Raw genomic sequence first — 16,534 nt, 5'->3', positions numbered from 1 at the left:
TGTTTTAATAATAACTTAATCTAAATGAAATCTGATTCTGAACAGGGATCGGACTTAATAATTCAGTCGTGGTTAATAATAATTGTGGAGTTAGAAGCCCCCCCTTCTCCGTGAATATGTAAAAGCTTTGTCTTTATACAGTACGTGTTGAGTTATGGCTCACATTTCATTTTCTCTTAAAGAATTAAGGCAAACTGTAATTTATTCCGAATATATGAGGTGCCAAGTTACAATCCTACAAATCAGAATTCCGTTCATGAGGCGTATTTTTCATTTGGTCTTTAACTCTCCATCTGACTCACTGGATCACCATTGTTTTCCTAATATTCCCTATCAGTCTGGTCTAAGTCAGTGTTTCGGCATGCCATGGTATTTTCCCAGCTGTGGAAGATAATCAGCTCTGGCTTGACTCCGGTCACAGACAGCATTGTGATGCAGATTAAATGATCAGACAAATAATTCTTTCTTCCTAGTTTTGTGGCAACAGTGCGGAGTACCTTTTCTCCTCATCCTCTCTGTGGTTGAAATATCTCAACACAACTCAAGCTGCCAAACCACTTTTTTCACTACATTTTTGCTCATCCTAGCATGTTACATATAATATACAATGTCTTTTGAAAAAAAGCATACCGTATTATGGACCTTTAATCAGATCAACATGTATTTTTCTCATAGACTTGCTGTGAAAACCAGGAGTTTTCATAATGTAACCAACTACAAGTTATTGCATTACTTGATGAAGGAATTTGTTTGACATAGCACTTCTTGTAGTGGGATTTATATGCATTTAGTCAAATTCATATGGAAAATGTAAGCATAGTTTCCCTAAACTGAAAGAAACTAAATGCAAACATAGTAAAAAAAAAAAAAAAAAGGAGATTACCGGTACTGTATTTTTTAGACTATAAGTCACTCAGGAGTAAAAGTCACAGATGCAAAAAAGTATAATAAAGAAGAAAAAAATCAAGTTTAAGTCACACTGAAGAATAACACTTTTGGAAAGATTTTTTTGGGACAAAATATGGCACCGACATTTAATCTTGATAGGCAAATCATAATAATGAAATAGATAACAATAGTCGACTGAATGTATTCACGCTTCAGTACAGCATTTAGCTTGATAAAGCAAAGCAGGAATGGAAGAAGTGTCTGGTTATTATAAATTATATATATATATATATATATATATATAAATTACAGCAACATTTGATGGTAACAAGTCAACTAAACAGTCTATATCACTTCAAATCAGCAAATCCACTGAATTCTAACTCCGCTAAGGCTGGCGCTTCTTCTTCTGTTGCTGTCAGTGGAAAAAAATGGATACACACACCTAAAAGGGTCCTCTTGTGGTTGTTTGTGGGAAAATAACAAACACGTGAGCCTATTTATTTTATTTTTTTCAAATCACAAACAAATTGCAAAGGAGTATAAGTCACACCCCTGGCCAAACTATGCAAAAAATAATGACTTATACTCTGAAAAATATGCTAAAAGGTGTGTAGCTATCTTTTAGCAAAAAAGTTACATTTTTTTTCATCCTGGCAGCTTTGTTGCGATGACTTGTGTAAAAGTATTTTTAAAAATTCTATCACGTTTAAAGAAATATTTCCTTGAATATTTTCATATTTAACATATAAAGATATGATCTTGTAGTGACACGTGATTCATGTTTGAAGGCATTTGTATCAATTGAAGCAGCTAACAGCCCCCCCCACCCCCCCCCCCCCCCCAAAAAAAAAAAAAAAAAAACCCCACATTCTTACAGTTTTCTCAGAAAACCTTTGGTCAGCTTTTTAAATAGCTGTCATTGAAATGGTTTTGACAGAAATGTCATACCATAATGCTTTTTAGAGTTTTGTGATTTTGTCACTCTTCTTGATCAAATAGTTTGACTCAGTGTCTTTTTTCTCGTCGCAGACCTACCCACTGGATGGGAAGAAGGATTTACCTTTGAAGGAGCGCGCTGCTTTATCAAGTGAGTTCACCCTTACCCCGCCTAACACACCTGACCTCACACACATTAATAGCACCAGCATACAAAGGGCAGCAGAAGCAATGACTGAAAGACGTGGGTGTCATGATACCCTCACTCTAAAAGCAACACCAATTTTTTTTCTTTTTTGCTGATTTGGGATAGACGAATTGATTCAAAAGCTGTTCCTCCAGGAAAACATTGGTATGTTGTAAATTTGGAGGCATTACTCCCTTTTTTTCTGTGTTGTAAAAGGTTATCACACGAGTTAATGATTACACAACGACAGAGCAAATACCACACAGAGCCGGGCAAAGTGTGGCTGCTATTTGCGAGCTGTTTTTATTTATCCAGACATACCCTGCTGTAAACTTTGTCTACTTGGAGAGAAAAAAAACAGAGTTCAGCCAAGGTGTAATGTGTTCTCTCTTTCCTGACACGGATCTCACTGTTTGGATTCAGAAATGACACTCGTCTTGTGGCGCCCACAGATTGGGAGATGTCAGCGATCTTACAAGCTTACTGCAGACCGCATTGTGCAACATGGACCTAATAAACTGGAGTAAACATCCAGTTTGATGGATGCTCTATATATTCTACAGGCTGCTGATGTACAAACATGGCTTCTGCCCAGCTGAGAAACACTTTATCATTTGGTGGAATGTTTTCTCTTGCTCATTTAGTTTGTTTTAGTGGATCTGGTTTTGTTTCACTTTTTTACCTCTTTGTTTTTGCCCCACTGATCCACTTGTCATGGTTTACCACAATCCTATTGGTGAATTTAGAGATTGGTTGTATGTCTTTACACCAAAATAGCTTCAAGATATAACTCCTTTGTTTTGTCTTATCACCATTTGACTTCATTGCTTAAGACTGGCATTACAGCTTGATACAGGCTGTTTGCAGGACTAAAATGGGCAAACTTATGGGTCACGAAGGTGGGCCGCATGAAATAGCAAGGTCGTAGACTGCTTGGTGAGCCTGTAGAGTTAAAATGTTCATGCACATTTCTTTTTCTACAGGCATGCTAATAGCGATAGGTCATAACAAACACTTAAACAACATGCATGTGTAAAGTAAGGTTAAAGTAGGTTAGACTCAAGCGTGTCATAGCAATTTTTCAGTTTTTCAACATCTGCCCAAATCCTGTGAACTGAGCAAGGGGCCTGTGAGTTCAGCCTGAGTTTTACAAATGAGGAAATTATATCAGTACTTTGTGTATGCATCCTGCAAGAGACCTATGTGCACCCCCAGTGCATGCTGCATTCACACGGGGTCAGTTAGGACCCAGTGCTCACACCTTACTAAAGTGTGGCGTGAGGGCACTGTAGGACAGCATCACCCAAATGCCATAAGTGCATGACACAAATACTTCATGATACGCATGCGCTGCAATCGTACGTTCCATTTTCATGACGTCCCTTGAAGTGGCCATACTAACATAGAAAAAACTGCAAGACACATCTGGGCTCCTTTAAAGAGGTGAATTCTCCTCTGTATGTCCCTCCACGGGCCCGGACAACCCAAAAGCCCGCAGAGCCTGTATGGGTCAACCCCCAGACGGTTTTTAAGTATGGCTTTAAGAGTGTTACATGGTTCTGCTGTTTTGGACCAGAAGTGAAAGGTGCCCTGTTGATGACTGGTTATTTTTCTGATCCTTTGGGCCAAATTTTGGCGACTTCCTATTTCAAATATTGGTCAGTCGATGATGATGGTTATTTGTTGAGGTTGATGCTCCGTGCCTGTTAAATACCTTCACTCAGTTTTGTTCTCTATATGCATGAAATCCATATCCATCCCAAGTTGATACCCTGTTATTGCCGCTCTTGTCCACAGTTTCGTCCAGCTAAATCAAAAGATCAAAAGATGTGTCACACCCTGATTAATTTCCCGTCTAATAAAACCAGGCACCAAGTGAAATATTATGTCATTTGGTCTGTTCTTTCACCTGCAGTGGAGGGGGTATTTTGTAGGCGAACCTGCTGAAATCCAGTCATTTGGCTCCACTAAAGAAATTGCAGATGAGGGATATTAGCTTTATTATCCCTCTGGATCCGCTCTCCCTCTTTGACGTCCTCATGAATTTCATGGGGCTTCGCGTGGCAGCCTGCCAGGGGCTTCCTGACTTAACGGTGATAATTTTATATTCTACCATTTCATCAAAGCCGCAGAGTGCAAAACAGGCCTTGGTACCACGATCATTAGCTGATCTCTGCAAGGCATCCACACTTTTTGTTAGTTTGCGTGTATCCACCTGCTGAATGTGGAAGAAAAAAACTCTCAAGGAAAGCATTTGGATTCAAGGCAAGCCCGATGCTTACTGTTGAGCTGAAGAAAGACGAGTTAAGCTTCTTTCAGGTGAGCCTGATCCAGATCAAGCCCGTGAAGGAATACTAAAACAAAGTCCGCTCAACACACTGTATTTGTGTCGCTGTTACAGTGATAAGAATGGGCTTTTTTAGCGTGCAGATAATTTAGCTAGCACCCGGCGTAAAAATCCTCTCTGCGGTACAAATGACTACACTTCTTTATTCTTTTTTTACCGTCTCAGTGCTCTGGCACGTCCCTCTTCCTCAATTTCTTCACTTCTCCAGCCATTCAATTGTGCTTTATATTCTGTCACTGCCTATGTCTTTTTATTTATGCTCCAACAGCGCACACAAGGAACTAACAAAAGATCCAATCTTTTTGATTCCTACCACAGTTTAAAAGTGTACATTTTTCGGGTAAACGCACATACCAAGCCTGGATGTGACAGAGGTGCTGTGCTACAGTGGGCTGTACATCCGTCACATCTCTACAGCTTGTTTTCCTTTTGTTGTTTTTACTTAGAATTCCAGTCATGTGGTCACTAAAGCGAGACTCATAAAGATGTCTGTACTCCCTGGTAAATCTGTTCCTTTTGTAGCAATATTTGAGCATTTCACCATGATAATAACAGTTTATTAAGCTCCAGGTAATGAGGCCATCATTTCCTCATGACTATGTTTGGATGGTTTGTTTGCAGGTTTATGTGATGCCAACGCCCACAATTGGTACATTCTGAGGCTTTGTCTGTTTATAGAAGCTTCTGAAAACTCTTATGATATATGCTGCTGTTACTTTGAGATGCTATTTTATATTTTGTTGTTTGAGGCTAAAGCCATATTTAGCCATGAAAAAAAAAAAGATGTTCTTTTTTGAACCAAAATAATCAATAAAAGCAGGCATTAAACACAAGGCAGATCACAGAAAGGCTCCTGGGACTGTTGATGCTCAGAAAAAGACTTATCTGCTTCAGATGCTGGATGTGTGATTTGGCTGTTAACTTTGGGCTGCACAGTGAGAGCATCAAGCAGCAGATTGTGCTGACGCAGACTGTCCTCTGATGTGATGTGCTGGAAAGCGTGAGTTACAGGTTGTGGGTGTGACAGTGTGAATTATAGACCTGGTTCCTCCTGATATTTGATATTATTCAGCACTGTGAGTTTGAATGGGCAGAAACTGGCGGAGATGCTAATTAAATCAGTCATAGCTAACTGCTCTCCTCTATTATTGGGCTTCTGGATTGGATGTGGGTGGCCTAGTACAAACTGGCCACCACTTTCTGATAAGGAAGAAGCAGGTTTTGCTGAATGGATGTTTCTATGCAGGAACATTTAAAAGGAATCCTTTTAAAACTTAATTCATTTCAAATCTGCCACATTTCTGTTTGGATTTAGCTGTTATATATATATATTAACCTCATTCACAGATCATATAGAATGAGGCTGATGTAAAAGATTGCAAAGGCTCGGGAACCCTCATTTAGGTTTTCATGAAATAGGACTGGCATTATTGCCGAAAAGACTAAATGGATTGTTGTTTTTATTCTCCATTATGAATCAACGCGATTTGATTCTAACAAATCTTTGATCAAATTCCAATTCAAAAACCAAATTTAAGGGGTTGTGAAAAAACAGTTTTTCTAAAATTAGGGGTTTAAAGGTGCAACTTTTATTTATAATATGAAAGAAAGTATATTGAAACTAAGAGAAAAGCTATATTTTGTCCAAAAAATACAAGAAAGTATCAATTTCTTTCTTTGCTGAACTGCTTTTTCTAAATGAAGATCAATTGGGTAAAAAAAAATACATTTTTCAACCCTGATCTATTTAGAGAGGTCAGGTTCACATTTGCCTTAGAACCTGCAGGAGCTGAAACAAACACTATTCTTCTTATAGATGAACTTGACTGATACTTTACAAAGCATTGAAGGCTGGTGGCTCTGACGTGTTTTGCACATTGACCCTCACTTGTGTCCAGGTACCCACTGGGCTGTTTCATGCATTTAAAAACATGCAGGCATAGTAAAAGATAAAATTTCAAACCCCCTTTATATTCTTTTTTATATTCTGTCCTCTAAAAAAAGAAAATCTTTCACCGCAGCAAAAAACACATCATTTTGAAGGCTGATGTGGATATGTGTTTTCTTCTAATTCTCATGCCTCGCATACTAATGACAACTCCATGAATGAATGCTAAAGTGTTTATCAAAAGTAAATTGGTTGGAGTCAGTTTGACTGGTGCCAAAAAGCTTAATATTATAGCAAAACAGAGATAACTTCAATTAAGAGTTTGCTGCCGCTCGACTGACAGAAATGTTTATAGTAATTATGTTTGGAATAGGCAGGTGCAGATTCCTGCCAGTTCTCTGTCATCGTACTCCTCTATTCTTATTAATTCTGTCTGAGGAAGAAAGGGAAAAAAAAACCATGATTGCCAAAGCCTAAATTCATTGTTGTAGGCTGTTGAATGAGATGGCGACTATCTTCTTTGGAAATGACTAATGATTGGGTAATAAGTACATCTGACCTGCACAGGAAATCCAACTCCTGGTTGCTGTCCAGTTATTAATGTTTCACTTGATTCCATTTTGGAGGTGTCCTCTGAGGACACTTGCTGCTTCTGAGCGCTTATCATTATGACTTTCAACAAACGATATTCAAATTCCTCTGCTCTGCAACAAACACTTTAATTAGACTTTTTTCACTTACCACTGCATAATTAATCACTTGAAGCACAAAAGAGCATGTCAAATGAAAGTTTCTTTTGTGGATCAGTGTTTAGCTGTTAGCTTCTTTTCATCTTTAAAGGCCCTCATATTCACTGAACAATTAAAAGTGGAAGCATTGCATTAGTGTCAGATCGCTAGTTGCTTGTGGATATCTTCAAAAACCTATTTTAGAACCTTTTTAAAAATAATTTATTACACTGAAAGGACTGGATGAGTTGGTGTTCTTACATCTTAAATCAGATGTATTTTATGTAACATAACTAGTGTCAAAGGTGGTATACTTTTTGGATTTGTTGTTCTTGTTTTGTGGCTATGTTCAGTTTTTGGGGGAAAAATGTTGATTCAAAGTTTTGAACCGTTTTTTAGTGTCGATGCTCAATTTGCCAATCCTAACCGTCTGAAACATAAATCGAGAATGTCACCAGGACTACTTTATCCCTTTTTCTTTACAATTGTCATAAGTCAGTTTCTTTGTCATAAGTCAGTTTCTGCTCCTGTCTAAACTTGTTACGTAGCACTTGAAGAGGTCAACGCCAGAGACAAATAGGCCAGCCATGCATGCTCACAAACATGTGCTTATGTACTGGATGAAGAAAGTGAAGCAAAACTAGAATTAGAAAAAAAACTCAATCCAGGATTTAGACAGGTCCCTCCAAGGCAGATAAATTGGTAACACCATTCTTCTACCCCTTCTTACCCTTACCCCAAAAATGTCTTCATGCAAGCACCAGTTGCAGGTTATTCTTTGGACAGAAGTGTGACACTTCCATTGCAGTTGGTCATTTAACACTTTCTGCAGTTATCAGCTTGTCTCATCTGTTTCCAGAGTGGTTTGATCTTCAGACCCTGTGACCTCAGGCTAATGTAAAATCTCAGGGGGTCTGAAGAATAACATATCATATCTTAGTCTTCAAACATAAGGACTTCTCTGAATGACACCCATCGAGGTGGAAAAAATAATGATCAATGACCTATAAACTAGAGCTAGAGCAAACACAAAATCCCCCGGCGGCCGCATCGCAAATGAATCCAATTACAACGCAGTATTCTTTTTTAACAAATAACAGTAACAACTACCTATCTAACTAATAAACTAACTATATAGGAGTTGTAGAATGACTATGTGTATGTGTGTCAGCGCGCTGCGTGTGTAGGAGGAAGGAGCGCACACAGATTTGTTGGTGGTGCGTGTTAATTCTTCTGCAGCGGACCGTTCTGGAGCTGCATGCGAGTTTCACCTGTGCTCTCTGGTACAGACATCTTCTCAGAATATTATATATTGCCCAGTAATAAACAGACTGCAGACACTTTGTCACCTTTCCGGTAGCTATGAAGACTGATGCCCATGAAGAACACGGGGCAGGGTGTGAGAGGCGCGGCTCAGGGAGTGAAGGAGAACAGTAATAAAAGGTTTCCCCCAGAAACCCTTGAAGTCTGAACACAGGACTAGAAGAAAAAGTAAATTATCAGCAAAGATGAATGTGTTTAATGTGTTTATTATAGTTCCAATCACGCACCATATGCAGAACTTTCAACAAAGAAAAAACCTTCAAAAAAAAAAAGTGCGGTGATGAGGTCATCACCGCGGTGATGCGGTTATCGTCACACCCCTACTATAAACAATGAATACTGGTCCTAACTGACGATAGGGGTTTTTTGTCGTGTTTTTTGTGTGGACCATAATCCAAAATTGTATCAGTGAAAAAGTTTAGATTGTTTTTAAGTCACATGAATAAAAAATAGAAGACTCAAGTATCTTTACTTGAATAAAAGTTATATAAAATAAAAATGACAGTTTTTGATCTTGTATAAGAAAATAATGTGGTACACTTGGCATAAATGTAGTAAATGAATGAATGCAGCCAAATTGGTTTATTTTTTCAACTATAAAGGATATCAATGCTTATTTAGTTTTGTGTACTTATAAATCCAAGTTGTCCATTTGACAGACAAATACATTTTAGTCTCTGAAATAAAACAAATTGACCTTCGATAAACAGATCATTCAGGGTTCTCAGACCATTAGCGGACCAATATGTAAAAGAGTTATCAGTTATAGAAGGGATAACCATAATATTTTTCACAACTGGGGCATATATCGACGACAGACAAATAAATCTGACCAAAATTGTTGGCAAGAAATATTTCAGGGGATCCCACATGTATGGTCTCTGCTACATATCACAACACCTGATCACATTCTTTCTTGTTAAAAACCTGAAAATTGATGGACGTCATGTTGAATAAATTTTCCTAAGTAAACCACTGTCCTGTTTTCCTCCTGTTGTCATTGTCAAACCAATAAAAACTTTTTATTTTATTTTGCAACCTTCCAACCACCGGGCAGATCTGTCTTATGTGTCTGTGGCAATGTTGCCAAGTTAGTCAAGTTGTCACCACAACATTTTAAGCCTCACTGGGGGCTTGTTTTTGCAGAATGGACTAGGAATACTACTAGGAATTTTTTCTAGTGTTATTGTGGCCTTTTAGAGACAGCTGTGAAATACTTTTATCAAGAAGCAATAGGTGCTGCAATCAGTCCTTCTACATCCCAAAACATTCACAGCAATGACAAGAAATTTTTGTAAACAATAACAGCTGCTTTGGTCCTCTTTCTCTTCAAACTGGTTTAACTTACTTAGTGTTAACGCATAATATCAAACTCAGTTTCACCCATTTAAAGCTTAACTTTGAAGACAAACTGAATGATTTCACATAACACACCCTAAACTCTTTCATCACCAATAAAGTCCCTCTTACGAAATGCAGTCCAAATCTTATTAATCTTCTACTAAGCTGAGATTGAGAAGTTGTCTTGACACATTGTTATTGACACAAGTTTTTCCCTTATTTTTCTTTAATCTGTAACAATAGCCTACTGTTAAAGAAAACTCTCCCTTCCACCTGGTCTATACATCCTCAAAGTGAATCAAGAAGTTAATCATAAGGCCAACAAGTAAAGCCAGTTTCTGTTGTTTGGAATGCTGGAACTGTAGCCTGTTCATACATGCATTAAAGGAGAAGTTACTCCCTGGAGAGACTGATGTTGATGTTCACACCTATGCGTTAACTTATCGTCCAGGATTCTTGTATTTTTAAAGGAAACTTAAGTGAAAATCTTTGCACCCTCTTTCAACCCTAAGAGTCATCCATCTGGCAGGACACAGTGTCTTTGAAATTGAGGGGGCTGCAGTGACATTCGTGTGGATTTGCACATTTTTACAGAAGGAAAGCCTCTTCTGTGACACCACAAACAACTGATGCAAGAAGGGCTTTCTTTTATATGCGTCCCCTTTCATACGCTCTTCAAAGTTATAAGTTAGACGCATGAGGAATGCTGGACTGGAGCAACTTTATGCAGTCTTGAATACAGTCATTTTAATGAAGATCGTGCTGGTCGTTCAGTGATAAGCAGAGGAAGCACTATGATAATGTCCAACTCAAACTGCAAAGTGATGATAGAATTTATAATATCACTACCGTAGATGGGAGGGTGGATCTGTTGGCTGGAACTTGTGACTTACCAGTCCCCCCGACGCTCTGCACCCATGCATATGTGTGGTATGTGAAATGTGATTTGACAGGAAAGCCCAGCAGATCTGGACTCTTTGTAGATCATCTCCATCTCTGGCTGCTTAACTCTGTGACGTGGGGGGTGTCTATAGAAGCCTTAAGCTCGCACACATCTCGTATATTTGTGGGGTCTCCACCATCTGGTTTGCTCTGGAGAAAAGAAGTCTCAGTTTTTGCAACAATCCTGTGATGTTGGTAATTTCCCCAGGTGCTGATCAAGTCACTTTCAGAAGACCCACGCTTGATCACAAGTAATCTTTACACTTCTTGCACGTTGTTTCTTTATCCTTTAATTTTACCTATACTTGGCATTAACATCATGTCTAATTGTAGTCGAAACAAGATGACATTCTGTCTTAATAAAGGGGCTACAACTTAAAGGGTTTGTCATGGAATTTTCAGGCTATAGTAGATTCGTGCTTCTAAAGCCTCTTACTTACATGGAGTCTTTGATTTAATGCTGAGAGAGCTGTTAAAGTTGATTAATCCCTGTCTTTATCAGTGGTAAGCTATCTTTTGCTGATGTTGTTGGCAGGTTCAGTTGGAGGACAGCTCCCTATAGAGGGGTCATGCTGTTGGTCTGTGTAGGAACTGTTTGGAATATCATTTTTGGTTCTGTTTTATTCTCTGCATCAAATTTTGAAGACATAATGATTGTCTGGTTTGTATATGTGTAATCCTTATACAGTGTGGGGTTGTGAAATTTGTTGAGGACAAAATCTCTATAGCATTTGAGCTGATGTGTGTGGTATGGGTTTTTGATACATCACTGAGCTTGCCTGATGGTTTTCTGAAGTGCTTTTTTTTTCTTCAGAGAGACTCCTGAAAGCAGCATTTATTTGCCATGGAAACGATTGTGTTCCAGCAGTATGTGTGGGCATCTCCACGGTAGCAATATCTGTTCTTGTCTGGACCTTCTCTGCTTCCCTTGTCACTCTGCTTCAGGTGAGGTAACTTTAGGTTAAGAACTTAACCCCGGTTCTCTGAAACATGAGTGAGGTATCTCACTATGGGACACGCCCCCTGCGCTGTCCCCCAGAAGCTCTTTTTCATTACGCCAGTCTTGACTGGCAGACAGAAGGTGACGTCTGCTCTCAGGAGGCGGGACTTCCTCCTGCTATAAGAGCCGGACGCCATCTTCTCTCCTCAGTCTAAGTAAGCACACCTCTTCTCGCTCCAGGCAAGGAGGGTGATCTGGTGAGATACCTCACTCATGTTTCAGAGAACCGGGGTTAAGTTCTTAACCTAAAGTTCTCTTTCAACATTCGTTTCGGTATCTCACTATGGGATGTAGAGACTCCCGTATTGCCAGATAAGCTTACTCCGAAGACCAACAGAGAACAACCAGGCTGATCACACAGGTGAAGGTGTGGACCCCACACCTAGCACTGCGTGAGGCAGCCCTGGTCTAGTGACATCCAGTCTATAAAATCTGATGAAAGTGTGAGGCGTTGCCCAACTGGCAGCCGTGCACACATCATCCAGAGAGATGCCCTGAAAAACTGCCCATGATGATGCCATGCCGCGAGTGGAATGAGCGCGCAGGCCAGCCGGGGGTGTTAACCCCTTGCTGTTATAAGCCATGGTTATAGCGCCCACAACCCAGTGTGACAGGCGTTGTTTGGTTATAGGCTTTCCTGTGTGAGGAGAAGCCCACGACACAAACAGCTGCTCAGATTTTCTGAAGCCAGCCGTCCTCTCCACATACATGCGCAGCGCCCGCACAGGGCACAATGTGTGAAGCCTCTCTTGCTCCGTAGAGGAAAAAGGAGGCGGATTGAATTCCAAAAACTCAATGGGGTGGCAAGGTATGGTAGGGTTGAAAACCTTGGGCATAAATGCCGGATTCGGTCTCAACAAAACCTTAGAATCCCCTCTGGAGAACTGCAAACAGGACGGGTGAACTGACAACGCATGGATGTCGCTCACTCGTTTAGCAGAAGCTAGTGCAATAAGCAGAGCTGTTTTAAAAGAGAGCGCTTTGAGGCTGACTTGCCTCAGTGGCTCAAACGGTGCGCACGACAGTGCGTCCAGCACCACCGGTAAATCCCAAGGAGCAACAAGGCTTTTCGACACCGGTCGGAGCCGACGTGCGCCCCTCATAAACTGACAAATAAGCGGATGCTGGCCCACTGTTTTGTCATTAACACCTATGTGACAGGCGGATATGGCCGCCAGATACACTTTAATGGTGGAAAAGGACAAACCTTTTTCAATCAGTTCCTGAAGGAACGATAGAATGACTGGGACTGGGCTCTGGAAAGGCAATACGGCCATTTTTACGCACCAGTCCTCAAAAACGCGCCATTTGGCGCCATAGGCGGAGCGGGTGGACCGCGCTCTGGCACTCTGGATCGTGTCCACGACGTTCTGCGGGAGTCCCGCTGCCATGAGATTCAGCCTCTCACGGGCCAGGCCCACAGAGCCAGGCGCTCCGGATGAGGATGAAAAATTTCCCCGCGGGCCTGCGACAGGAGGTCCCTGCGTAAAGGCAGGGGCCACGGTTGGCTGTGCAGCATCTGAATGATGTCCGCTAGCCAGTGTTTCCCGGGCCACCGAGGGGCTACGAGGATGAGAGAGTGTTTCCCCTCCCGAACCCTGGTGAGGGTAGGGGCAATCAACTCCAATGGTGGGAACGCATACAGAAGTCGGCACGGCCACTCGTGCGCTAGAGCGTCCACCCCCAGGGGGGCGCTCTGGTCCGTCAGAGAGTAGAACATTTGACACTGGGCGTTCTCCGCTGACGCAAAGAGATCGACCTCTGCTTGACCGTAAATGCTCCACATCTGGGCTACCACCTGGCTGTGGAGCTTCCATTCCCTGTAACGCGGGTTCCCTCTGGAGAGCAGGTCGGCTCCCCAGTTCATTATCCCCGGTACATGGATGGCCCGCAGCGACAGAAGACGGGAGCTGCTCCACATAATCAGTCTGTGTGCTAGCGTGTGCAACTGAAATGAGCGCAGCCCTCCTTGTCTGTTGATATACGCCACCACTGTGGTATTGTCGGTCCTGACTAAAACATGGCGCCCTTTCAGAAAGGGTAAGAAATGTTTCAGTGCAAGAGACACCGCCAGGAGTTCCAAGCAGTTTATGTGAACTGATCGCATGTGGGAGCCCCACAGACCGTTCACTGTCCTGCCCTCGTGAGTGGCTCCCCAGCCTGTCAGCGAGGCGTCTGTGGTGATCACCTGTCTTGTTTGCACGGTTCCCATGACAACACCCGTGGTGAGGAAGGAGATGTCCCTCCACTTGTGTAGGGCGAGAATGCACGTAACCGAAGCAAGCACTCGTCGGTGACCATGGCAGGCGGGGCTTAGATTGAGCGACGCCACCCACCGCTGAAAAGGACGCATGTGTAAGCGGCCAAAAGGGATGACGGACAGCGCCGATGCCATCAGCCCGAGGAGTTTGAGGCACAGTCTGAATGTTATCCACGCCCCCCTGCGGAACTGTGACAGACACGCCCGGAAGGCTGTCACTCTCTCCGCTGAGAGTCGCGCTCTGAACTCGACCGAATTCAGGGATAAGCCGATGAAAGTGATCGTTTGAACTGGTGTCAATACGCACTTTCCCCAGTTTACTGTGAAGCCCAGTGCAGTTAGGTGCGATGTGAGCAACCCGGCCTGCCTCCTGAGTTCTTCGGGAGACTGCGCTGCGAGCAGCCAGTCGTCTATATACATGGCCAGCCGAACGCCCATCTGTCTCATGGGTGCGACGGCGGCCTCCGTGCATTTCACAAACACCCGCGGACTCAGTGAGAGGCCGAAGGGGAGCACTAGAAACTCGTAAACCTTCCCTCGAAAGGAAAATCTGAGATACTTTCTGTGAGGGGGGTATATTGGGACGTGAAAATATGCGTCTTTCAAATCTATGGAGACGAACCAGTCTCCTGGACGCACAAACCGTACCAGACCTGCGTGTGTTAGCATTCTGAATTTGTACTTCCTCAAGTATTTGTTCAGTGCTCGCAGGTCTAGAATCGGACGCAGGCCTCCACCCCGTTTTGGGACCAGGAAGTATCTGGAGTAGAACCCGCTGTGAGCTTGCTCCGGTGGCACTAGCTGAATGGCTCTTTTGCCCTGCAGTGTTTTGATCTCTTCCTGCAAAATTCGTGCATTCTGCCCCCTGGCCTGCGACTGCAGTATACCATTGAAAAGGGGAGGGGTAAATGCAAACTGGAGTCTGTAACCCTTGGTAACAGTGCTTATAACCCAGTCTGGCGCCCCGCAGTGCCGCCATTGCTGTGATTTGTCCGAGAGCGGGCCGAGCGGCATCCGCGCTGAGACACTGGTGGGCGTGGCCAACACGAGCTGCGCTGGCGCAGGGCTCGTTGGTACCACGGTGCTGGGCTGCTGTGCCACTGGCGGAGCAACAGCTCCCTCCTGTGGCCTCATGTGCAGCTGCGCAGCTCCCACTCGGCTTCCCGTCATTTGTATGTGTTTTGTTTTTTTTGTTTTGTCTTTTTGTGTTGAGGCTGCGCCCTTGGCTCGGGGCCTGGTTGCGCGCCTCGGGGATTTTTAATTTGTGTTGGTTTTAAAAACCTTTTCAAACACTTTCTGGGACCCAACTGTGGCTCCACTGAGCTCTCTGTGGGTCCCTCTTTTCTCCTTTTCAACTGGCTGTGAACAGTGAGGGCCACCTGTGCCTCTGCACGCCTTTTGGTCGGGCTGGAACATGCCCTGGAGAAAAACGACAGGAACGGAACGTGTCGTGGAAGGGGGGAAGCAGGCTTCTGGTTTTGCCCGCTCTCCATCCCTGTTGGTTGCGCCCTAGGTGGCACGCCTCTTTTTCTTTGCGCTCTGAGCGACAGGAGGCGCTGGCTGGGCTGACGTTGTCACGTTGGGAGCAGACGGTTTCTTGGCCCAGGCCCCTCTGGCCTCAGCAGGCTTTCCGTGGCTCCGGTCACCTGGCTGAGGCTGGCGTTTCGGAGTGCGGTAAGCTGGTCTAGCTACCGCTTGAGCGAAGGAAAGACGCGGTGCAGCTGGGGTAGGAGGGGGTACCTTCCTGGGCAGACACAGCTGCAGTGCTTCACCTTCCCGTTTCTTCTCCTCACAGCGCCTTTGCATTGTGGCCATTGCTGGCCCAAATAGGCTCTTTGGGTCCACCGGCACATCGAGGAGTTGAGTCTTCTCCTTCTGAGAGAGACTGGATAAGTTCAGCCACCGGGCTCTTTCCTGGACAACCATGAGGGCCATGGCTCGCCCAGAGGCTTGGACTGCGGACCTGTGGAGACGCAGACAAAGGTCTGTGACCACGCATAGCTCGTTCCACAGGTCTGGGGTTGGAGTGCTTGACATCTGTTCCTGCAGCTCTGCCTGGTAGGCTAGAAGCAGAGAAGATGCATTCAGGGCTTTCACCGATGCGGCAACTGCCTTGTAGCCCTTTTCGGTGAGAGTTGACTGGAAGCAGTCAGCTTTCGAGGGCAGGGCGGGGCCCGCGGAAGTCATGGTGGACTTCTGTGTTGGGTGCAGGTGGGAAGCCAGCAGCGGTTCGACTGGAGGGATCTGCGAGAATCCGTTCTCCTCCATGTTGGCCCAGTCCAAAGCCGAGCCTCCCAGGACGGGGCTTTTGGCTGAAAAGGGGGTGCTCCAGGTCCTGGTTGCTTCCTCCAAGCACTCAGGGAACACTGGCAGCAGCTGTCTGCTGGAAGACTTGGCTTTAGGCAGTCTTTTTCCCTCATAGCGAGACGTGGTGGCCTCGGTGAGGGCTTCAGGCCACTTAATGCCCAGCTTTTCAGCTGCTCTTCTGCAGACATCATGCAGGTCCATCGCGGCGGTCGGGTTTGGTAAGGCCGCCGCACGCGTCGCCCGCAGCCAGCGGCTTTGCAGCCGATGGCAGAAGGAAAGGCTCGCTGTCCTCCTCGTCCTCCTCAGAGCCGAGGCTGATGGACTCGTCTCCGGAGTCGGGCACAGTGTCCTGAAACTCCGGGGGCGCGGCCTCCTGCTCATCCA

General features: G+C 43.9%; 1 protein-coding gene across 17 annotated transcripts in view; it reads left to right on the top strand.

Moving 5' to 3' along the window:
• Positions 1–16,534, top strand: part of plekha5 (pleckstrin homology domain containing, family A member 5) — a 125,197-nt gene that overhangs the window by 26,161 nt on the left and 82,502 nt on the right. For all 17 annotated transcript variants that reach the window (XM_078949324.1, XM_078949328.1, XM_020703912.2 and 14 more), the window contains exon 3: positions 1,921–1,978. In XM_078949324.1, coding sequence (XP_078805450.1) covers positions 1,921–1,978 — 58 coding nt within the window. The remainder of the gene's footprint in view (positions 1–1,920; positions 1,979–16,534) is intronic.

Source organism: Oryzias latipes, chromosome 6 (assembly GCF_053564925.1).
Source record: "Oryzias latipes strain Hd-rR chromosome 6, Olatipes_Hd-rR_3.1".
NCBI lineage: Eukaryota > Metazoa > Chordata > Actinopteri > Beloniformes > Adrianichthyidae > Oryzias > Oryzias latipes.
This window is presented reverse-complemented; position numbering and strand designations above follow the sequence as displayed.